At 45.9% G+C, this 25079-nt stretch overlaps 1 protein-coding gene across 1 annotated transcript; it reads right to left on the bottom strand.

Moving 5' to 3' along the window:
• Window positions 1–2327: 2327 nt before the first annotated feature.
• On the bottom strand, window positions 2328–24684 carry LOC310857351 (G-protein coupled receptor 22-like; the record flags this gene model as incomplete). Its single annotated transcript, XM_083762985.1, has 6 exons — window positions 2328–2504; window positions 4455–4967; window positions 6261–6431; window positions 15051–15260; window positions 17265–17465; window positions 24559–24684. 6 exons carry the CDS (start codon window positions 24682–24684, stop codon window positions 2328–2330), a joined length of 1398 nt encoding a protein of 465 aa, XP_083619111.1.
• Window positions 24685–25079: the final 395 nt, after the last annotated feature.

Raw genomic sequence — 25079 nt, 5'->3', positions numbered from 1 at the left:
TATATATTTAATATATTTATACAGTGTACCGTATATACTGTAAATTACAACCACCATTACAAAAATCCATGCAATAACATACATTACAGTTTCTACTGTATCTATTAATGAAACCTACTTCTGTAATATATAATACATAGAACATAGAGATTTCCATCTCTAGTATTTGTACACTCTAGAACTATTTAAATTGCTGCTTTGGATAAATGTTTTACCCATTTATTTTTTCCTTTCTTCTTTTTTTTTGTCGTTTTGATATTAAGGTACACAGTCAAACACTCAGTAGGCTATTACTTTAACCCATTCTGACCGGGCACCCATTTTGGTGTCAGCATCATGTTATGCTTTAGATATTGAAAAATAGCAGATCTACAAGCTCATATCGCGCCACCGAGTGGCGCGATACGAGCTTGTAGGTCTGCTATTTTTGAAAAAAATCGAAGAGCGACTGACATTTTTAGAATCTGATCTCAGGTCAGAATGGGTTCGTCAGACCAGTGTGTGTCCGGCGGAAACCTCGTATGAATCTGATCTCAGGTCAGAATGGGTTAACTATGAGAGTGTGCAAAATGAGAGTGTATACAAACAGAACAAATGGACCCTTACGTGTCTGTCGTTCTGAGAGTGTAGACAAGAAAGAAATCACACCCGCGTGAAGTGAGATTTGCCCAGACACACGTGATGAAGATTCTCCATTCATTGTGTATAGAACGGAAATAATTGCCGATGATTTGCTCGTCTATACATAATGACATCAATTCTCCATTAATTGTCAATGGCATTCAATGTCTGTGTTAGAACAAAAACCTATACATTTAGGAGGGGCCTTTTCATTGTTTTTCAAAAGATACCGTTTTTAACCCATTCTGACCTGAGATCAGATTCATACGAGGTTTCCGCCGGACACACACTGGTCTGATGAACCCATTCTGACCTGAGATAAAATTCTAAAAATGTCAGTCGCTCTTCGATTTTTCAAAAATAGCAGACCTACAAGCTCGTATCGCGCCACTCGGTGGCGCGATATGAGCTTGTAGATCTGCTATTTTTAAATAGCTAAAGCATGACATGACGCTAACACCAAAATGGGTGCCCGGTCAAAATGGGTTAATGACCGCGAGGGGCCTCGCTGTCCCCAAGTTTGCCAATTCCAAGAGTGTGCATACTAGCCAACACTTAACTCAGGACTCCTGAGTCACTGCCCTCCACACCCTCGGCGTGAGATCTGCACCGCAGTGAGTCCACATATAGGTGTGTCTGTTTCCACTGCTGCCTTTGACCTTGGTTGGCTCACACGGTGTCAGTTTGTCAGTAGCCTCGAAAAACCCAGACGCTTTTATTTCCAGGGAGAAAGAAAAAAAAGTCTGGGTCCGAGTCCACTTCAATTCGGCATAGAGTAGCGCAAACGTCGATCACTCTCTGCTGATTTCCGATCGTCTGCACCTTTGTTAAATTGACGCACACATGCACACCCGTACACACACACACACACACACACACACACACACACACACACACACACACACACACACACACTCCTCTCTCTCTCTCTGTCGCTCTCATTAATTAGTCTCATGTCCAGCAGCTGCACACAGTTTCTCCCGGCGGATCCTGCCGGGAGCTGCCTATATGCCATAGGAAGCATAGGTGAGTTCCAGGCTAGTTTGTCAGTTTCGGGTGCCTGACATTATAATTAAGTGCCCCAAGTCAGCCTCATCCTTTTCACTCTCTGACCTCCGTCTGTGACACCGTAGAGGTCGACGTTTATGATGACGGTCTGCCCATGTAATGTGACAACGAGTGCCCATTCAAAGCATTCTTGCGTGAATACTAAACCCAGGGCCTTTTTTTTGTGCCATGCTGTATGAGCGCCCCAACAAAGCAGCAGTCGTCCTCCATACATTTGTCGCCGGGGTTCCTCTCTCTCACCTGCGGTCCATATCCTCCATGGAACTTTTAACCGTTGCCAGGTGTGAGCTGCATGGTCTGGAGACAGCCATGGGGGGACAATCTGAAAGGACATGGAGTGTCTGCTGGTCGCCAAGATCGAGCGCCGCCGCCGCCGGCACGCGCCTATATAGCACCGCCAGTTGTGTGGGCGGGGTATACAGAGACCGGTAATGAGGCGGCCCGGTATTTTGGTGCCCCCGCCCCCTTTCCTTCACCTGGCACGGAGGTTGTTTTTTTTGTGTGCACCTTGTGCAAAAGTGTTCCTCCACTGAAATGCGCAGCGCAGCGGCCGCAACGCACGACTTCACCGAAGAAGTGCAAGGCTCAAAAAAAGGCTTTCCGACGTGGACACTGCTCCTTCATGACAGCTCCTTTATTCACTCGGCGTCCTCAGAGGAGAGGCATTTCTGCCTGGCCTCGTTGTCGTCTTCCAGCGTCACCGTCTTGTTCCTCTTCTTGGGGTCCATCCACGAGTTGTGGATGACGGCGTTGGCGGGCAGAGGCTCCGCCTCTGTGATGGACGCCGCCCTCTTCTTCATCTTGCTCTGCAGAACCTTCCAAACGAATCACAGTCGGGAGTCAGTTTGATTGACACGTCACAGGTTTACAGGTTCAAAGAAACTAACCGAACTGAGTGTTGCAACTCCCCTCTCCCTTCTCTCTCTCTCTCTCTCTCTCTCTCTGTTTCTGGCAAACAGCGCCCCTACTGGTAGTCAGTCATACTCGTGCTCATTAATACATACATAGGTGAACACATGAACACATAGGTGAACACAGCCATTGCTGGTTGTAGGAGTGGTTGCGCCACTCAAAAACTGGGGGAATTCAGTTTTTGTGCAAGCTCTATCGTTCATGCTTTTTCAGAAAAGAATGGCGGAGGGTGGAGCAGAGAGAGGGAGAGCATAGGATAAAACATAGGAAAGAAACAGGTCAAAAGAAAAGTCAAACATCTGTATTCTGTAGCCTACATTATATAATATAAAATAATATTGGTGCAAAAAGTAGTCAGGTACTGTCGGCTCCATCTTGCGCCACCCTTATCCCTTAGGCTATCCCCTAAACTAATTTGTAATGTTTTACTATTTAAAAAACATCTTTTAAAATAGTTCAACTAGCCGAACTATTTTAAAGGGGTTTTTTTATAGTAAAAAAATTGCAAATTAGTTTAGGGATAAGGGATAAGATATAGCCCTGTGTGTACATGAGGTTATAGACATAAAGGTGAAAGACGTAGAAGGTGGAATTTAGCCTGGAATCCAGACTGATTTGCTGCGTTCAACAGTGGCCCTTTTCACTTGGCTTCTCAATCTGGCCGTCATGAGCCTGATTTCCAATTAGGGTCACCTGTTACGTATTAGGCACGTCATTAATGATTGGATAGTGCTCAATGAATCACAGCAAAGAAGGGCTAAGTTTTTTTTTTTTTTTTATATATATATTTTATCCCACGATTTTGTAACCCATTTTTCACCCCTGTGTCAATCATCTAATGTGATCCTGGGCTCTACACACCCTCCGCCAACCTGGGGAGAGCAACGGACTTAACTCATGCTTCCTTCATGCCTGAGTGTCCAAGTTGCTCCTTTCCACCTGACAGGGGGGAGTTTCCCTGGTTGGACGTAGCGCGTATGGAACGAATACGTTATTCCAACCAGTTCCTTTCCCCTCCATCAGGCGCCCCGGCTGGCCAGGGGGAGGCAGTTTAGAGACCAGGATTACTGCATGTTTTTGTGAGGGTACCTACCCTAGGGGACACGGGGAGAACATGCAAACTCCACACAGAAAGGCCCTTTCGCCAACCCCGCCTTCGGGCATGGGCACTGATGACGCGGAGGAGGAAACACGCCGCCAGCACCCACGGCGCCCCGAGCGGGAATCGGACCCAGGACCTTCTAGCTGTGAGGCGACAGCACTACCAACTGTGCCACCAACTGTGCCACCGTGCCCCTCTGGGCTAAGTGGCTAAAAAAAGTGGCAAAAATTTACATTGGACGTCTCCGGTCCTGCCCCGCCCCTACACAGACCAATCAGAATCCCGAGAATGCCCCCTTTCAGGCAGGAAGCATGCCCAGCGAAAATATAAAACAAATAAATAAGTCAGCTTAACAACCCATTTTGGGGCGGGAACCCCTTTTGGTGTTTTAAGCAGTATATGTTACACTTTAGCTATTGGAAAATAGCAGATCTACAAGCTTGTAGGTCTGCTATATTTGGAAAATCGTGAAAATGTGATGCAAATCTTTGAATATATATTCTTTCCGAGCAAACGTTTTTAACTCAAACCTTTGTTTCTGGGGGTCGGCGGCCAATTACATTATATTTGTGGGCCTGCTTGACATGTTCTCAGAAAACTGTCAGGATTTTAGACGACTTCTATAGAATCGTCCTCCGGTCTAAATGGGTTTAACGTACAGCGAATCAGTCCATGGATTCCAGGCTATATATATATATACACATCATGCAGGTCAGACCATATAAGAAGGGGCGGCGCAATAATAATTAACCTTCTGGAACTTCTGCCGGGTGAAGGCGTAGAGCAGCGGGTGGAAGACGGTGGTGCCGTACGCCATGACCAGGAAGGCCAGCCGCAGCCGGGCGGTGGCGTCGCTGGGCCCCGTCGCCAGGATGACGGCGTTCAGCACGGTGAGGGGCGACCAGCACAGCAGGAAGGTGGACACGATGAGCAGCGACATGCGGAACACCCTCTTCTGCCGCTCGCGCCTCTCGCGGTGCCGCTTGACGGCGCGCCGCAGGGCGATGATGACGGAGACGGACGTGCGCATGCCCAGTGCGGGGTATCGTCCCGCCCCCCCGCCCCCGGTGGCGGCGGCGGCGGCGTCTGTGGCGTTCTGGCAGTCGCCGTTGCCGCCGTTGTCGTCGTCGGCGTGGGGGTCGTCCTCGTGCTGCGAGGCGGTCATGGCGGTCATGGACGGTCGCTTTTTCCTGCTCGCCGCCTTATTCTTCTTCTTCTGCGAGGCGTGGTGGTGGAAGCGCGCACCGATGCGGATGTTGAGCGCCTGCGAGGCATAGAGAGGCACGTTTATTCGCGGTGCTAATAAATACGTTTGATGCAGTAAAGTTGTCCGTCTCTGTTCCCTGGAGTGTGCAGTCCCTTCCTTGGGAAGGTTTTTCTCTTTTTTGATGTCTATGCAAGTTTATTCGCGTTGCGAAGCACACTGTCAAGCCTGGGTACATTTGAACGTCCATGCGCGGCCAAAGGAAGCTGTGTTTTGCGTCATTTCCGAGTTTTTAGACAGCTGGTGGAATGAAAAGAAGCTCCACCCACGCGACAGCTTTTCCGGGTGGAATCTGGCCGACGCGGCCAGATTCCACCAGCTGTTTAAAAACTCGGAAATGACGTAAAACACAGCTTCTTCTGTCCGCGCACGGAATCTAAAGTGTGCTCAGACCCTATGTCGCTGGCCGGCAGAGGCCTCGTATCTCCGTGCTGTCGCAAATTAATGCATACTGCATCACATAAATAGCCGATCTACAAGCTCACACTCACAATGCAATGCGTCACAACGTGAGCTTGTAGATTGGCTATGTTTGCTATCTTCCATTGGATCGCGGGTTGTGGACGTCAAGGTTTCCACCAGGCAATTGAAATATTTCGAGACACGACAATGATGTAATTTGTCTAAAGAAGAGGAAAAAACACCCGCACACTAGTTTCTAGAGCTGAGACTTACTTTATTAAAGGCAAGAAAATGCAACGTTTCGACCCCGTCTAGCTCTTCATCAGGCAAATGATGAAGAAAAACTCGAAACTAGTTTGCGGATGTTTTTTCCTGTTCTTTGATGTTTGCCTTGATGCCTGACATCCAGCACCTGGCCTACATATCTAGGCATTGAGATGTGCACACACAATCTTCTCCGTGTAATTTGTATTTATTTTAAACCAATTATAATGGTGACATTTTGAAAAGAAACAAATGTTTTTTGCCAATGCACTGAGCACCTAGCAGAACATGTCTGTCTGTCTGTCTGTGTGTCATGCTGTAACACCACCCACCCGCCACCAGAGGGCGAAGCTGTATCACACACAAAAAACACACACACACACAAACTTAACTTAAAAAAAAAGTACTTAAAAAAAAACTTTAAAAGAAAAAACTTTAAAAAAACTTTAAAAAAAACACATACACAAAAAAATTAAAAAAAACGTAACTTAAAACAACCTTAAAAAAACCACTTAAAAAAAGGAGAACTTAAAAAAAACCTTTAAAAAGTACGTAATTTATTCGAATTGTTGTTATTGCAATTTACGAGCTGCTTCCCGCGTTCGCGTAGTAAGGGATAAGAGATACCTGCAGGATCTTGGAGTAGGTGACGAGCATGACGACGGCGGTGAAGATGAAGATGGGGATCTGGGCCAGCAGGTGGTAGTAGAGGACCGGTTCCGTGTGGTAGTGGCTTTTAGCGTGGAGTGCCACCGTCCGGTTGGGCTCGGCCCCGCCCCCCTGGGCGTAGAAGCCCACCTATAGGTTAAGGGGACCATGTGGAAGAAGATTATAATGTCTCCATTATTGTGGCAAACAGTGTTGTTTTCGTCGACTAAAACTTAAGACGAAAAATGTTTCGTCGACAGCTTTTTTTACACTGAGTAAAACTAAATGAAAACGAAACTGTGATGACTAAGGGCTGATTCATCCTCCTATTTTACTGTTTCGGTGCTGTAGTGCCGGCTCGTCAGACATTTTCAGTAGCACCGAAGAGCCGACTTTAGGACGGTACCTACCCCCCCCCCCGAACCTCAAATGACGTCAAATTGTAGCCTCTACAGAGCCAAACCGACTTTTATTCGGCTCTAAAATAGACAAGTTCCGTCACCAAATAAAAACTAGACTAAAATGTATGGAGTTAGAACAGTCTCAAAAGGTTCACAGTAAATAACACAGATTTGTAACTCACAAGTTCAGATTTGCAACTCACGTGAGTGAATTTGTGTTTCACATTTGTGTTTTGTATCCACAAGTTCAGATTTGTGTTTTGTATCCGTGTTTCGTATCTGTGTTTCGCATCTGTGTTTTGTATTTGTGTTTTGTATTTGTGTTTTGTATTTGTGTTTTGTATCTGTAATTCGCATCTGTGTTTTGTATCTGTGTTTCGCATCTGTGTTTTGTATTTGCGTTTTGTATCTGTAATTTGCATCTGTGTTTTGTATCCGTGTTTCGCATCTGTGTTTTAAACACAAATAAAAAACACAGATGTGAAACACGGATACAAAACACAGATGCAGATTACAGATACAAAACACAAATACAAAACACAAATACAAAACACAAATACAAAACACAAATACAAAACACAAATACAAAACACAGATGCGAAACACGGATACAAAACACAAATCTGAACTTGTGGATACAAAACACAAATGTGAACCTGTGAGTTCACTCACGTGAGTTGCAAATCTGAACTTGTGAGTTACAAATCTGTGAGACTTTTGAGACTCTTCTGACGTTGGGCGTTAACGAACGTCATCATTGGCTGAGGGAATCTGTCAATCATTCTGATTGACAGATTCCTCTGCTAATCAGATCGGTCCGCCTTCAGCCAATCCTATGGCTCCTTACATTGTAAGGGGGGGGGGGGGGGGGCTCCTTTTGCAAGACCCCCCAGTAACTCTGTCATTTCTCAACCGTTTTGGACGGGGGTGGGCTCGTTGGAATCATGTCGACCCCCTGGGGGTGTCTTTGGGGGTCTCAAAGATCGGGGACCCCCAGGGACCCCCTGGGACCCCCCGGGACCCCCAAATGGTAACTGTCATTTCTCAACCGTTTTGAACATGGGTGGGCTCATTTGAATTGTGTCGCCCCCCCTGGGGGCGTCTTTGGGGGTCTCAAGGTTCGGGACCCCCAGGGACCCCCCGGGACCCCCAAATGGTAACTGTCATTTCTCAACCGTTTTGAACGGGGGTGGGCTCATTTGAATTGTGTCGCCCCCCTGGGGGCATCTTTGGGGGTCTCAAGGTTCGGGACCCCCAGGGACCCCCCGGGACCCCCAAATGGTAACTGTCATTTCTCAACCGTTTTGAACGGGGGTGGGCTCATTTGAATTGTGTCGCCCCCCTGGGGGCGTCTTTGGGAGTCTCAAGGTTCGGGGACCCCCAGGGACCCCCCCGGGACCCTCAAATGGTAACTGTCATTTCTCAACCGTTTTGGACGGGGATGGGCTCATTAGAATCGTGTCGCCCCCCTGGGGGCGTCTTTGGGGGTCTCAAGGTTCGGGGACCCCCAGGGACCCCTGGGACCCCCAAATGGTAACTGTCATTTCTCAACCGTTTTGGACGGGGGTGGGCTCATTTGAATCGTGTCGCCCCCCTGGGGGCGTCTTTGGGGGTCTCAAGGTTTGGGGACCCCCAAATGGTAACTCTGTCATTTCTCAACCGTTTTGGACGGGGGTGGGCTCGTTGGAATCATGTCGACCCCCTGGGGGTGTCTTTGAGGGTCTCAAAGTTCGGGGACCCCCACATGGTAACTCTTGACATTTTCATGATAGATCTTTATTGATGGGAGGGAGACAGAGAGAACCATTTATATTGATCTGCATATTCTTCTTACTATATCTCTCTCTCTCTCACACACACTTTTCAGATATCACTTGATATGGACATTTAACCAAGCTATTTCCCTCTGACAAGGCTCGCCGTTACCCGACAAAACTGTGCAATTACTCAATTACTGTGCAATAAACACTCAAGCCACAACGAAAATGTATTTTGTTGCTTTTATATAAAAATAGAAATAAACACATACACTAATGTAAACTGTGGTTACAATAAACTAGACCAGTCCGTACGATGTGTGAGCTAACTAGCATGGTTCGGTTGTTAGCATTCCTCATTGAAGCATGCAGTAGTGCAAAGCAGGTACATTTTACTGTAAACACAAAAATAGACGAAACACACCATTAACAGCAGATATACCAGCCACAAAAGTCTCTGTGCATTTGCACACTTCTTTTTCAAGTCATGATTGATTGATTGGTTTATTAAGTTTGCAGAATTACAGTACATTTCAAGTACAACTCTAACAAAACGGTGGAGAAATGACAGAGTTACCATTTGGGGGTCCCTGGGGGTCCCTGAACCTTGAGACCCCCAAAGACGCCCCCAGGGGGGCGACAGGATTCAAATTGAACGTGTCGTCTCCAACCAGCTCTCTCTCCATCTCTCACAGAACAACCTGCTGGATCCCAACCAGTCCGGATTCAAGAAGGCCCACTCCACAGAAACTGCCCTGCTGGCAGTCACAGAAGCACTACATGCTGCCCAAGCTGCTTCCCACTCTGCAGTACTGATTCTCCTAGACCTATCAGCAGCATTTGACACAGTGAACCACCAGCTGCTCCTAGAAACCCTAGCGGAGCTAGGCATCGGTGGAACGGCACTAAAGTGGTTCTCCTCCTACCTCACCGATCGGACCTACCAGGTTTCCTGGAAAGGTCTGCTATCATCCCCCCGAACCCTCCAAACTGGGGTCCCACAGGGATCTGTACTTGGTCCCCTCCTTTTCTCACTGTACACTAAATCCCTTGGCACTATCATCTCTGCTCACAATATATCCTATCACTGCTACGCCGATGACACACAACTGTTCCTATCCTTCCCCCCCTCTGCCACTCAGGTGGAAGAGCGCATCACTGCATGCCTGGCTGACATATCACAGTGGATGTCCTCCAACCACCTCAAGCTGAACCCAGACAAGACTGAGCTTCTCTTCTTCCCAGCTAAGTCCTGCCCTATGCAGGAGCTAACTATTTCCGTAGACAACGCCCTGGTAACGTCTGTCCCAACAGCCAGGAATCTTGGTGTTGTCCTGGACAGTCAGCTCTCGTTCAAAGCTCACATCACAGCTGTCACTCGATCATGTAGGTTCACACTCTATAACATACGACGAATTAGACCGTTCCTCACCCAGGAATCAGCCCAGCTCCTAATCCAGACAACAGTCTTGTCAAAACTCGACTATTGTAACTCCCTCCTTACTGGCCTACCAGCATGTGCACTTAAGCCTCTCCAGCTGATCCAAAATGCAGCAGCTCGCTTGGTCTTCAACCAGCCAAAATTCTCACATGTCTCCCCCCTGCTCCGCTCCCTCCACTGGCTCCCGGTCGCTGCCCGCACAGAATACAAAACTCTGATGCTGGCATTCAAAGCAACCAAAGGTATGGCTCCCCCATATCTTACAAGTATGATTGAACCCTACAAACCCTCCCGCGCACTCAGATCAGCCAACGCAGGGAAACTGGAAGTACCCTCACTAAAAACGCCGGGACAACGCTCCACACGTCCCAAACTCTTCTCCCTTCTGGCTCCAAAACTGTGGAATGCACTTCCCATTGCAGTCAGAACTGCAGCATCACTCCCAATCTTCCGCCGTAGCCTGAAAACCCACCTTTTCAGACTCCATCATGGCCCATAGCACTTACCCTAACCCCTTAGATAGAATTTCTGTTGGCTTAGATAGCATTTGACTTAGACTTATAGCATGTTATGTAGACAGCACTATAATTGTATTGTATATAGTCATAGCACGCCATAGTACATATGTATAGCATAGTAGTGAATATGTATAGTTTATTATGTATAGTGTATGTATAGTTTCATCATATAGATATTCCACTGTTACCTTCTTAGCTTACGCATGTTTCATGATAAATGCTTTTATGTGATGTATTCCCATGCTTTTGTTCTTGCCTAAATGTAAGTCGCTCTGGATTAAGAGCGTCTGCTAAATGCCTAAATTGTAAATTGTAAATTGTAAATGAGCCCACCCCCGTCCAAAACGGTTGAGAAATGACAGTTACCATTTGGGGGTCCCGGGGGGTCCCGAACCTTGAGACCCCCAAAGACGCCCCCAGGGGGGCGACACGATTCAAATGAGCCCACCCCCGTCCAAAACGGTAGAGAAATGACAGAGTTACCATTTGGGGGTCCCTGGGGGTCCCTGAACCTTGAGACCCCCAAAGACGCCCCCAGGGGGGCGACACGATTCAAATGAGCCCACCCCCATCCAAAACCGTTGAGAAATGACAGTTACCATTTGGGGGTCCCGGGGGTCCCTGGGGGTCCCCGAACCTTGAGACCCCCAAAGACGCCCCCAGGGGGGCAACATGATTCTAATGAGCCCATCCCCGTCCAAAATGGTTGAGAAATGACAGTTACCATTTGGGGGTCCCGGGGGGTCCCTGGGGGTCCCCGAACCTTGAGACCCCCAAAGACGCCCCCAGGGGGCCGACACAATTCAAATGAGCCCACCCCCGTTCAAAACGGTTGAGAAATGACAGTTACCATTTGGGGGTCCCGGGGGGTCCCGAACCTTGAGACCCCCAAAGACGCCCCCAGGGGGGCGACACAATTCAAATGAGCCCACCCCCGTTCAAAACGGTTGAGAAATGACAGTTACCATTTGGGGGTCCCGGGGGGTCCCTGGGGGTCCCGAACCTTGAGACCCCCAAAGACGCCCCCAGGGGGGGCGACACAATTCAAATGAGCCCACCCATGTTCAAAACGGTTGAGAAATGACAGTTACCATTTGGGGGTCCCGGGGGGTCCCAGGGGGTCCCTGGGGGTCCCCGATCTTTGAGACCCCCAAAGACACCCCCAGGGGGTCGACATGATTCCAACGAGCCCACCCCCGTCCAAAACGGTTGAGAAATGACAGAGTTACTGGGGGGTCTTGCAAAAGGAGCCCCCCCCCCCCCCCCCTTACAATGTAAGGAGCCATAGGATTGGCTGAAGGCGGACCGATCTGATTAGCAGAGGAATCTGTCAATCAGAATGATTGACAGATTCCCTCAGCCAATGATGACGTTCGTTAACGCCCAACGTCAGAAGAGTCTCAAAAACAGTCTCAAAAGTCTCACAGATTTGTAACTCACAAGTTCAGATTTGCAACTCACGTGAGTGAACTCACAGGTTCACATTTGTGTTTTGTATCCACAAGTTCAGATTTGTGTTTTGTATCCGTGTTTCGCATCTGTGTTTTGTATTTGTGTTTTGTATTTGTGTTTTGTATCTGTAATCTGCATCTGTGTTTTGTATCCGTGTTTCACATCTGTGTTTTTTATTTGTGTTTAAAACACAGATGCGAAACACGGATACAAAACACAGATGCAAATTACAGATACAAAACGCAAATACAAAACACAGATGCGAAACACAGATACAAAACACAGATGCGAATTACAGATACAAAACACAAATACAAAACACAAATACAAAACACAAATACAAAACACAGATGCGAAACACAGATACGAAACACGGATACAAAACACAAATCTGAACTTGTGGATACAAAACACAAATGTGAAACACAAATTCACTCACGTGAGTTGCAAATCTGAACTTGTGAGTTACAAATCTGTGTTATTTACTGTGAACCTTTTGAGACTGTTCTAACTCCATAAAAATGCTAGGAAGGGACTAGTGGACAAGAGATCCAGTATAAGACATTTTACACTTGGTTGCTTGGTTGAAAATAGGGCGATCTACGAGCTTGTAGATTTTCAGCAAGTGTAAAATCAGCCATTACGACGGCATCAAGGCCCGACAAAATACATTTCAGTCGACTAAATCAACTGTAGATTTAGTCGACTAAAATCTTAGGATATTTAGTCGACTAAAAACTAGACTAACACTAAAACATTCCGGGTGACTAAAATGTGACTACAACTAAATTAAAACTATTCAAGAGACTATGACTAAAATCAAAACTTGCTGTTAAAAACAACACTGGTGGCAAAGAATAATCACAATTCCAGCTTGAGCTTGCCGAGCTGCTATATTTCCTGCAAAAGATTTCCTTACAATTAACAGAAAACAAAACGACACCCAGAGCCCTGAGGGACTCAGCCTTAACCATATTATTGTTATTATTGTTACAATAAAATGTGCTTAAAATACTTCACACTGAAAATAGAAGTGGAAACAATCATTTCTATTGCCTCTCATACATAATTTGACAGGAACGATATGCAGTAGGCTACATTATAATTGTTCATTTCATCGGCATGGAAGCCTGCTTTCTACATGGCCGTGGGAAGATATTTACAGTATGGGTGCTGTACAGTATGTTCAGCAGGGGGTGCACGCACGTAAGCACACGCCGCTAAATGCGTGTGCACGTGCATTTTCACATGGAAAAGTGGCTTAAACTTTCGCTCTCCACACAAAAATAACACACATTTTTTTTATTTTCTTTTGAGTGGTGCAACCACTCCCAATGTTTACCAGTATGCACGGAATGTGTCTATGTTCACAGGCTTCTGTGTGCGGCCTAGAGGGCATCTGAGCATGGGCTACAGCATACCTCTTACACCATGTGTCCTTTGGGAAACCGGGCCAATATCAAGGCCCTTCACACAGACCTGCTAGTCAACTTGATCAATCGATAAACCGGATTGGAAGCTGGATTGGAAGTGACGGTTCATATTGTACAAATGACATTTTTAGTAATTCACACAATGATTGAAAGAGTTTTGAATTATGTTTAATTATATTTGTATTTATTGACACTGAAGTTTAATTATGTTTGTCATTGTCACCTGTCTCTCCTCTGCAGTGCTGGCACACCTCTCCAGATTGGAGGGTGCCAAGTACTGTAGAGGAGGAGTAGATCGAGGGGTGTTTGTTCATGTTTCTATCATGTTTGGTCTTTATGTTAGGTTCTCTAAAATGAATTGGGCCTGTGATATGTAAATGGATTATTTAATATTCCTTTAATGTATAGTGAGGTGGCAGATTACTCTTAGTCCTTAGCTATGGCCGTGTGGTTGAGTTAATTATTTACCACTTGCTGGTTGGGGGATGGTTTGCCCCACCTGTATAAAAGCAGGATTGCTGCAGGTGGCAGTTCAGTATGATTGAGGCTATAGTGAAAGAGACAACAGGGGAAAACGGCGAGCCAGGGCCTCATTGCAGGAGGCATTTAAGCCTGTAACTTACAGGCATTTGGAAACAATGTTCCAAAAAACCCAAAATGAACACTTGATGGCTAAACATATAGAAAATAACAATCCAGACTGTTACAGGCTGTAACTATTTTTTGCTATATTTGAATTGAATTCCTGAAAATAAATGGGGCCATTATTCTTTTTCATTGGAATCCTGAAAAATAACCTTTTCATTTAATTTCAAATTAATTTAGTTATAGTTATGTCAACTTTATGAACCAAATCCAAACACATTGGACATACGAAAGCGGGCCATGTTTGCATGTTTTGAATTGTATAACAGCTGAAATCAATAATATATCAGTATTCTGATATTAACCTGCATTAATAATGAAACTGTCAGGATGTAATAGACATTTTTAGAATCTGATCTCAGGTCAGAATGGGTTAAGTGAAGGTGGGGGGCCGCATGTGGCCAACGGACCACCAGTTGCCCATGTATGAAGTATAGGGCATTATTAATTTACGAGAAAAAAAGTTCAAATATGAATAATGGAGATAAGAGGTTGCTGCCCGACAGGCATGTCGCCCAGTGTTGTTTTTGGCAGCAAATTTCTATTTTAGTTTAGTCATAGTCTTTGGAATGAAACTTCATTTAGTTTCAGTCACATTTTAGTCACCTGGGATGTTTTAGTGTTAGTCTAGTTTTAGTCGACTAAATCTACAGTTGATTTAGTCGACTAAAATGCATTTTGGCGGGCCTTGATGCCGTCGTAATGGCTGATTTTATACTTGCTGAAAATAGCCGATCTACAAGCTCACAAGTGGTGAGCTTGTAGATCTGCTATTTTCAGCATTCAAAGCAAGTGTAAGATGACTTATACTGGATCTTTTGTCCACTAGTCACTTCCTAACACTTTAGTTTTTATGTGTTGACGAAATTGTCAGTATATTTAGTCTTAATTTTAGTCAGTGAAAAAAAGGAAGTCGACGAACATTTTGTTTGTCATAAGGGCCTGGATTCTGTTTAGCTTTACGCTTGGCGTTGTCGCGCCCCTCTTCAACAGACCTGGAGGAGACCTGTGTGTTGATCCAGGCGACAACGCCTGCGTTAATAACCTCGCGTCACGTTTGCGAGGCCCTATAGTTTTTAGTCGACAAAAACCATGACACTGACGTCATCGCCCGATCCTCACCTCCATGAAGGGCACCAGGAAGCTGACCAGACTGAGCAGCCAGATGGCGGCCAGCAGGCTGAGGGCGCGGCCCATGGTCAGCACCCGGTTGGCGGGTTTGACGGAGATGTCGTAGCGGTCCAGCGTGATGGCGAGCAGGTTGACGGCGGTCGCCACGCTGGTGAAGGACACGCAGGCCTCGTGGAAGCAGCAGACCAGCGCCGTGTCGCCCTGCCAGCAGGGGGCAGAAGAGTATGCTATGAGACCAAACGAAGTTAATGAATTGAAATAAACCTCGATGGACTATAGCAGCTTGTGCACCACAGTGATGATTGGAGGTATAGCCTTGGATCAAGACCATAATCTCTGCTGTCGGCAGGAAATAAAAAATATACATTTTTCAGGAAATTGAGAAAACCTTATATTTTTTAAAACATCAAAGATGGTGTTGTAACTTTATATATTGTCAATTACTTCCATGTGAGGGGGAGAGGTGGTGGAGTTACTGTAGTTGCTTTAGCAGACATTTTGAGGGTCCAATGGAGTTAAGAGGTTTTGTCCAAAGCACTTTTTACTACTTTCCATTGGTTCAATATTTTCGAACCAACACACAGACGTAAAGGGTGTTCAAATGCACTGGTTTATGCCAAAAAAAGCTAAAACCTCAAACATGGAGATGTGAGGTTTCCTCCAAATCATATTTGATCTGAGTCAAATATCATCTAACCTGCACACACTTCTCTTTTATTGATGTTACCTTTTTTGTACTGTTTTATTGTGCGAATAAACTAAACTAAACTAAAATAAAAGTCTGAGACTCTGACATTTACTTGTATCTATAGTCTTGGTCTCTGTATAGTCACCGGAAACCTGCACACAAAGCCTGTACTTCTCCACATATTCACCAAAAATATGAAAAAGTGCTGACCCTGTATAGCCATGTTCAGGGGTGTATAGCACCAAATGATGGGCCCTGGGACAAGCAATCCCTGTGGGCCCCACACGCACATTTTTCTGTTTTTTGAGTGGTGCAACCACTCCAAGGAACAGCAATGTCCGTGTTCCCGTTGTTCACCCGCCTATGTGACGTTAATGAGCACCAGTATGACTATTCGTACCAGTAGGGGCGCTGTTGTGCCAGAAACAGAGAGAGAGAGCTAATGAAAGAGAGAGGGCTTTTGAGCTCCCTCCCCCCCCTCCGCCCCTAGTAAGGGCCCTATAGTAACTAACGCAACGCAAGGGAGACATTTCTCTCACCCTCGATTACGTTCGACTCTGCAAGGCACTTAAGTCTAAGTGTGTCCTACTTTCCCTTGTTACAAGTATGGGAAGTATGCACGCAGATTTACAGTGACTATAGGGACCATGAGACCAAGACTAGATACGTAATAAGAATAAGAATAAGCAATGAATGTCAGACTGGATAAAATACATCTGATAGTCTTGATTACCATTAGGTTAACCATTCAGGGCGGGAACCCCTTTTGGTGTTTCAAGCATTATGTTATGCTTTAGCTATTGGAAAATAGCAGACCTACAAGCTCATAGCGCGAGTGCCGCGCTAAAAGCTTGTAGATCTGCCTTTTTTTTATCGTGAAAATGTTTGCGCAAACTTATATATATTCTTTCATAGCGAACGTTTTTAACTCATATCTTTACTTCTGGGGGGTGTGGGGTAACCTGACGCTGCCAGATCCAAGAAGCTTGCTACACAAATTTGTTTCACAGCTTATTGGGATCTGGGATCGCGGAAGCAAATTCGATGACGGGGCTGTTCCTTTTTTTTCAAGATACTTGGTAGATGATTGGATGGGACCGTCTGTCTATCACCGTGTGGGCGTGCAAACACAACCAATCATATTGACGTGTCTATATAGCTTCACATCCGGTTTCGCACATATCCCGCCCTTAGCTCACGCTGATTGGTTCGGTACGGAACAGATTTGTGTCAGCTCAACTCCCTGAGAGATCCCAGATGAGTGCTGTGTTGGGGAACATGGTTACCCAATACCGCCCCCATCTGGCAGCGTCAGGTTAGTGTGGGGTCCCTGGAACAACATATTTTCAGATGGGGGTCGGCGGCCAATTACATATTATCTTTGGGGGTCCTTGAAATGAAAATGTTTGAGAACCACTGACATAGAAACATGAGGTTTTTCAGAAAACTGTCAGGACTTAGAAGGCATTTGTAGAATCGTCCTCAGGTCTAAATGGGTTAATAATAATAATAATAACCTTTATGGAGAGCAGGACCACGGTGATGGTGAGGGGGATGCAACAGGTGCAGACCACCACGTCCAGAACGTGCAGGTTCATGGTGACCACGTTGCTGACGGAGCTGATGAGGTTGGACTTCATGCAGTACAGAGCCAGCACCGTCAGGTTGGAGCTCAGGCCCAGCACCATCTCCAGCATGAGGAATCCCGTCACCGATACCTGGATGGGATGAATACATAGGATTATACAACGGGTCGTTTCGATTGGTTGAAACAGCCTTCTAGCCGTGGTTCAAACGAGCACCACTCCACACCTAATCAGCGATTTTAACTGCGAGGGTAACTGTTGTCATGCGATATTACACAAGAGGGTGTGGTTTAACGTGATTATTGCCACGACAGGGATGCGGTCAGGAACGAGACGTAGTCGAGTTCCGCAAGCATCACTGAAGTTAAACCACACCCTCTCGTGTAATATTGCTTAATTGTGTTACGGTTCGCTCTCCATCACCTCCACAATCCATGTGCTGTGATTACTCTGTGCCAGTCAGCGCCACTAGAGGGTCCCGTGAGCACTTCACAGCACACCTCAACGCAGGTGTTCCCCAGCTTCCTATATCTCCACACCTGAGGGACATCTGTGCCAGTTCCTCACCAGTCCAGGTTGGTAATGTCTAGACATGTCTAGGATTTTCGGACCCTTTTCGCAGACGGTAAGCCTGTTGCGTCATTTCCTGTGTTGCCTGTATGCTGTCTGGCGGCTGTATTGTTGTCAGCAGCACGAACGGGACAAACACCAAACATTATTGTATTGCGCTGCTGTGATTCAGACACACACTGTCACTGTTAACTATCCTACTCTGTGGCGATCTTATCGCTACTCGGGTTGGCTGTTTGGCGGGGCGACCGTCCCCTTCTGTCGGCATTAGCCGGGCGATTGTGATGGCTGTCCGCCGACACCACCCCTTCCCTCCCGGTGGATTTCCCTCTCGCTCCAGCCCTCTCTCCTGCGCCGTATGCAATATGCACAGTTACAGCCCTGACGCCTTTGTTGCTTCGGACATGTGTAACAAGTGCAGCATGTTTGCGGTACTGGAGGCGAGGCTCAGCGAGTTGGAGTCAATTCTAGCTAGCGGTGCAAACGTTAGCCTAGCCCGAGCTCACACACAACCACGGGGAGCCCACCACCATTCACGGTCGAGTGGCATCTCAACGCCATCGACCGCGACTGGTCGGGGCTCGCAAAAACAGGACGGCTGGGCCAAGGTGGCTGCTACTGGTCGAAAGCGTGGAAGTAAACAAAAGCACACGGGACACCAACCACTTCACGTTTCAAACAATTTTTCCCCACTCACTGATATACCCGTTGAGTCTGACAGTGAGATTTCAGGTCCACTTGATGGCCCGCAACCCCCGCAACACAAGCGGCGGCGTGTCATTAAGAACACAACTCTGGTTATCGGTAGTTCTATAATGAGAAACGTGAAATTAAAGACTCCAGGAACTATAGTCAAATGCATCCCCGGGGCCAGAGCGGGCGACATCGAATCAAATCTGAAACTTATTGCTAAAAGTAAATGTAATCGCTATGATAGGATTGTAATTCATTGCGGGGGCAACGACACTCGACTTCGGAAATCTGAGATTACGAAGATAAATATTGAGTCAGTTTGCACATACGCAAAGACAATGTCGGACTCCGTAATTTTCTCTGGTCCCCTGCCAAACATGATTAATGATGACATGTTTAGCCGTATGCGCCAACTCAACCGCTGGTTGTCTAGGTGGTGTCCAGATAATAACGTGAGCTTTATAAATAACTATAAAACCTTTGAGGGGAATACTGGTCTGATAGAGAGAGACGGCATACATCCAACTTGGGACGGTGCAAAGCTCATCTCTAGAAATATGGACGATTTTATAGATACCTTATGACCACCCAGAGTTGGGACCAGGAAGCAGAGTTGCAGTCCTACACAGCTCTCTGTGCTTCCTCTAGTGCAGCCACCTACCCCACCTGTCCTACAAATCAGAACTATACAAACTATACAGTCTCTGTACAGGCTGAACAAACCATATAGGCTGCACAAACAAAAACAAAAGGAAATAGGAGCTGTACATACAAACTTGATACAAATCAAAACCAATACAGTAGTACCACAAAATACAAATATCAAATGTGGATTTCTAAATATTAGATCTCTACGCAAAAAAGGAACATTAGTAAATGAAATCATATCAGACAATTGTCTTGATCTATTTTGTCTGACGGAAACGTGGCTGGGTGAGCAAGAATATGTCAGTTTAAATACTGCCACCCCACCAAGTCACACCAATGCACAAATACCTAGAGACAATGGTAAAGTTGGAGGTGGAGTTGCTGCCATCTTCAATTCAAGCCTAACAATTAGTCCTAGAGCTAGAGCTACATACAAATCATTTGAAAGCTTGATTCTCAACCTTTCACACCCAAGCTGGAAATCAATACAGCCGCTGATAGTCATTACAGTGTACCGCCCCCCCGGCGCCTACACACAATTTCTATCCGAGTTTTCTGAATTTCTATCAAGTCTAGTCCTCGAGTCTAATAAAATCATCTTAATTGGTGATCTAAATATTCACGCGGACATAGGAACTGATAGCCTGAATAGAGCGTTCGTCTCATTGATTGATTCAATCGGTTTCTCTCAGTGTGTAGACAAACCTACTCACATTCTCAACCATACCCTAGACCTCATTCTGGTCTATGGTATCAAAATAGAGCACCTCACAGTTTTTCCAGAAAATCGTGACCTCTCTGATCATTATTTGATCACCTTCGATTTTACATTGATCGACTATACGCCACTGGACAAAAATGTCCTTGGCAGAAGTATATCTGAGAGCGCTGTAAATAAATTCAAGGAGATAGTTCCATCAGCCATCAACTCAGTATACTTCAACAAAATAGAGGACCTCCACACATATAGTCCTCCTCAACTCGATCAACTTGTTGATAGTGTCACATGCTCATTTCAAAATACGCTAGACTCTGTTGCTCCCCTGAAAAGGAAGGTAATAAAGCAACAAAGGCTAGCCCCATGGTACAACTCGGAAACTAGAAACCTCAAGCGAACGTCTCGCAAACTTGAAAAAAAATGGCGCTCAACCAAACAGAAAGAATCATGTATAGTCTGGCAGAATAGCCTCAAAATATACAAAAAGGCTCTCGACACGGCCAGAGCCACCTATTATTCATCCCTAATAGAGGAAAACAAAAGTAACCCAAAGTTTCTTTTTGATACTTTGGCAAAACTGACAAAAAGCCGCGATTCCACTGATCCACGTATTCCTACAACTCTCAATAGTAGCGATTTCATGAGGTTCTTCAGTGGCAAAATAGAAACTATCAGAGATCAAATTGATCTACAACTACTCTCGGCTCCCACTGGACTGCCTCCAAATATGGTGGTCTCAGAGATGGCCGCACACCCAAATATATATATGGATAGTTTCTCTCCAATCGAGCTCTCTGATTTCACTTCAATGATATCTTGCTCAAAACCAACGACATGTACCCTGGATCCAGTTCCGACTAGATTACTCAAAGAGGTCCTGCCTCCGGTTGGTACATGCCTACTCAATATGATCAATATGTCCTTGGTGACAGGCTACGTGCCACAATCTTTTAAGGTAGCGGTAATCAAACCTCTACTCAAAAAGCCTACTCTTGATGCAGGCATTCTAGCTAACTATAGACCTATATCGAACCTACCATTTCTCTCCAAAATTCTCGAGAAAGCAGTCGCCAAACAGTTATGTGACTTTCTACATAACAACAATTTATTAGAAGGCTTTCAGTCAGGCTTCAGAGCTAACCATAGCACTGAGACGGCACTGCTGAGAGTTACAAATGACCTCCTGACTGCAGCAGATAATAACCTCCTCTCCGTACTGGTGTTGCTGGACCTTAGTGCTGCATTTGACACTATTGACCACCACATTCTGCTACAGAGACTGGAGCATCTGGTTGGCATCAGGGGTGCCGCACTGAAATGGTTCGAGTCCTATCTGTCTGATCGATTTCAGTTTGTAGATGTCAATGATGGCTCCTCAACACGTGAAAAGGTCAAATACGGAGTCCCACAAGGCTCTGTGCTTGGACCAATACTTTTCTCCTTATATATGCTCCCTCTGGGCAACATCATCAGGGAACACTCTATACATTTCCATTGTTACGCGGACGACACTCAATTATATCTATCGATGAAACCGAACGAAACGGATCAATTAGTCAAACTTCAAGCTTGTCTTAAAGACATAAAGAGTTGGATGAGCCGTAATTACCTACTCCTCAACTCTGACAAAACGGAAATTATCGTGATCGGCCCTAAGCCCCTAAGAGACAAGCTAGCCGATGAGAACTTTTCTCTAGATGGCATTACCCTGGCCTCCAAGGCCACTGTAAAGAATCTGGGAGTTACCTTTGATCAAGATATGTCTTTCAAATCGCACATCAAACAAATCTCAAAGACTGCCTTTTTTCACCTGCGAAATATTGCAAAGGTTAGGCACATCCTATCCAAAATAGACGCAGAAAAACTTGTCCACGCATTTGTTACCTCAAGGCTGGACTACTGCAACTCGCTATTATCAGGCTGCCCAGGTAAGTCTCTGAAAAGCCTACAGCTAGTTCAAAATGCTGCGGCGCGTGTGCTGACAGGTACCAGAAGAAGAGACCATATCACTCCTTCACTGGCCTCTCTACACTGGCTCCCTGTCAAACACAGAATAGAGTTCAAAATTCTTCTTCTTACCTACAAAGCTCTCAATGGTCAGGCACCACAATATCTCAAAGATCTCATTGATCCTTACAAACCAAATAGAACACCAGTGCGTCTACAGTATGCAAAAATGCTTACTGTTCCAAAAATATCAAAAGTTACAATAGGAGGCAGGGCGTTTAGGTCCCAGGCACCTCAGCTGTGGAACCTTCTCCCGGCTTCGGTCCGTGGGGCTGACACGCTCTGCACATTCAAGACTAGGTTGAAAACCTTTCTCTACGACAAAGCCTATAGCTAGAGTTGTCTCCAAGTCTGGCTGGATACCATGGTCGTACATTGTTGTGTGGGTCTGTCTCCCAGCAGTACTTGTAATATACACTATATAGGCTCCAGTAAGGCCTGCCACTAATCCAACATCCGGGGAATCTCTCCCCGGAGTCTCTTTTCGTCCTCCCCGTCGCAGTTCTGTGGACCTCTAATACTAACCCCCAACTGACTGAATGAGCGTGACCGTGGATCAGGCCTCTTCATGGAGCCCACCAGAAGTGTGACCTGGACCCGGCCTCACAGAGCTCGACCAGATGTGGACCAGATGTGGACCAGACCCCTCCACGGAGCCCACCTGTCTATTTCTGTCTATTTCTCTCTGTCTATCTCTCTCTCTCTCCCTCTACCCCCCCCCCCCCCCCCCCGACACGGTCGAGGCAGATGGCCGCCCACCCCAGAGTCTGGTTCTGCCTGACGTTCTTTTCTCCCCTCCTAAAAGGGGAGTTTTTCGTTGCCACTGTCGCAAATTCGCAATATTGCTTGCTCTGGGTGGATCTTTGTTGGTTGTAAAGTGTCTTGAGACAACTCGTTGTGATTTGACACTATAATAAAATTGAATTGAATTGAATTGAAAATAGACAGCAGTGTTTAGTCATATAGTCTTTGGACTGAAACTTCATTTAGTTTTCCTCACATTGTAGTCACCTGGAATGTCTTAGTGTTAGTCTAGTTTTAGTCGACTGAATGTCATAAGCTTTTAGTCGACTAAATCTACAGTTGATTTAGTCGACTAATGTATTTTGGCGGGCCTTGATGCCGTCGTAATGAGTGTTTTTTTACACTTGCTGAAAATAGCCGATCTACAAGCTCGACGCGCTGTGAGCTTGTAGATCAGCTATTTTCAGCATGCAAGTGTAAAATGACTTATACTGGATCTCTTGTGCACTAGTCCCTTCCTAACATTTTAGTCTAGTCGACGAGCATTTTTCGTCTTAGTTTTAGTCGACGAAAACAACACTGTTAGACAGCCAGACTTATAGGTTCTCAGTATTTAGAGCTATAGCCATTTGTATTCTCTTCTGTGAAACCTGCCACTGACTCAACCTTCTCTTCTCCAGTTTCCACGACCTGAGCTCTGTGGAGCAGCATAACGGATCCCTGGCCTCTCACTGCCCTCTGTTTTTGTGAATAAAAGATCCGCCCGAGGGGGCTTTACTCTGCTTTGCCTTTCCTGGTTGTGCTTTTGGGTCACAGCAGCACCACACTCGAGTCATAACAGTATGATTTAGAACCACCTCTGACACTATAACCTGTCACCAATATACCTGGAACTTAGGGGTGACACAAACAGGTGTCCAAAACAGACTTCTTGTCTATAGGAATTGTTGTATTTTACGTAATATTTGGTCTATTTGGGAAAACGTCCAATTTCTCTTTTGGGTCTTGAGCTAAAAGGTTTGGATTTTGGACCATGTATATCTCAAAGCAGCCAAATGTATGGCACCCCCCACGTTGGGACAACGCTCCACATGTCCCAAACTCAACGTTGGAGAGCTTCACTGGGGCCTTGGGTACAGGTATGGGCAGTACCTGGAAGCTGATAGGGTAGGGCTATGGGATAGTACCTGGAAGCTGATAGGGTACGGGTATGGGATAGTACCTGGAGAAGATAACGATTAATCGATTCATCGTTTTTTTTTTTTTTTGGGGGGGGGGGGGGGGCTTTTTTTTTTTAATTTCCTTTTTTTTTTTTTTTTTTTATGAACCCTACAAATAAATAAAAATCTTCCCCCCAAGGGGTACCTAAGTCAAAAAAGTTTGGGAACCCCTGATGTAGTTGATTAATAATAATTGTAACTCTTGAGTTAAATAGGGTCCATTTGGTTACTAACTCCATCTTTTAAATGAGGACCACTGGTGGTCCCTGGACCACTGTTGATCCAATTGATCACCATAGCAACCCCAGCCTAGGCCTGATTAGGTAAATTCCCAACACCTGCTAAATCCTCCAAACCTGTATCTTGATTGGAATCAATCTCCACTCACACTCCTCTCAGTCATGCAGCTACACAGACACATCCCAGGCACACTTTGGTAGGCCTATAGCCCTGTCCTGTTTGGATGACAATATTGCCTTTCCAACAGATTTTCATTTAAAAAAAACTGGAAAAAAAAAAAAAACCGATTATCGATTATTAATTTTCATAATCGATTTCGGGTCCTATCAACGATAATCGATTAATCAGACCCATCCCTAGAAGCTGATAGGGTATGGGATAGTACCTGGAAGCTGATAGGGTACGAGTATCCGGGTGCAGCCGGGGTCACAGTTCGGCTGATGGGCTCGGTGTTGTCGGTGACGGTGATATTCATGGTGGTTTCTGCTTCCAGCTGGGGAAGGACGTGCATTCTCCTGGAGACGATGGAGGGACACACAGAGGGGCTGGTGAACACGGGAGGCATGCTATGGTCCATCGACGGAGCATTGGTTCGAAGGAGCATTGGTCCGAGGTGCGTTGGGGGTCGGGAGAGGGTTATAGGTTTAGGTGTGCTGCCCTGCGGGAGGTTAGGGTGAGGGTTTGAGGTATAGGTTGCCGTTCGGACCAATGCTCCGTCGGACCGAACAAATGAGCCCCGGTGAACACTGAACAGCAGTGATGGAAGACGTATACTCATATGTTTATGTTACTCCCATTCTGGGTTAATATTTGACATTTTCTGAAAAGTTCAGGTCAGTATTTAGAAGGCGTTTTTGGAATCGGAATAGTCCTATAAATGGGTTATTCAAAATGTATCAACAGGTG

This window comes from Protomyctophum parallelum (genome assembly GCF_964188405.1).
Source record: "Protomyctophum parallelum genome assembly, chromosome: 4".
Taxonomy (NCBI): domain Eukaryota; kingdom Metazoa; phylum Chordata; class Actinopteri; order Myctophiformes; family Myctophidae; genus Protomyctophum; species Protomyctophum parallelum.
Note: the sequence above shows the minus strand (reverse complement) of the source record. Positions and strands in the feature narration are given on the sequence as shown.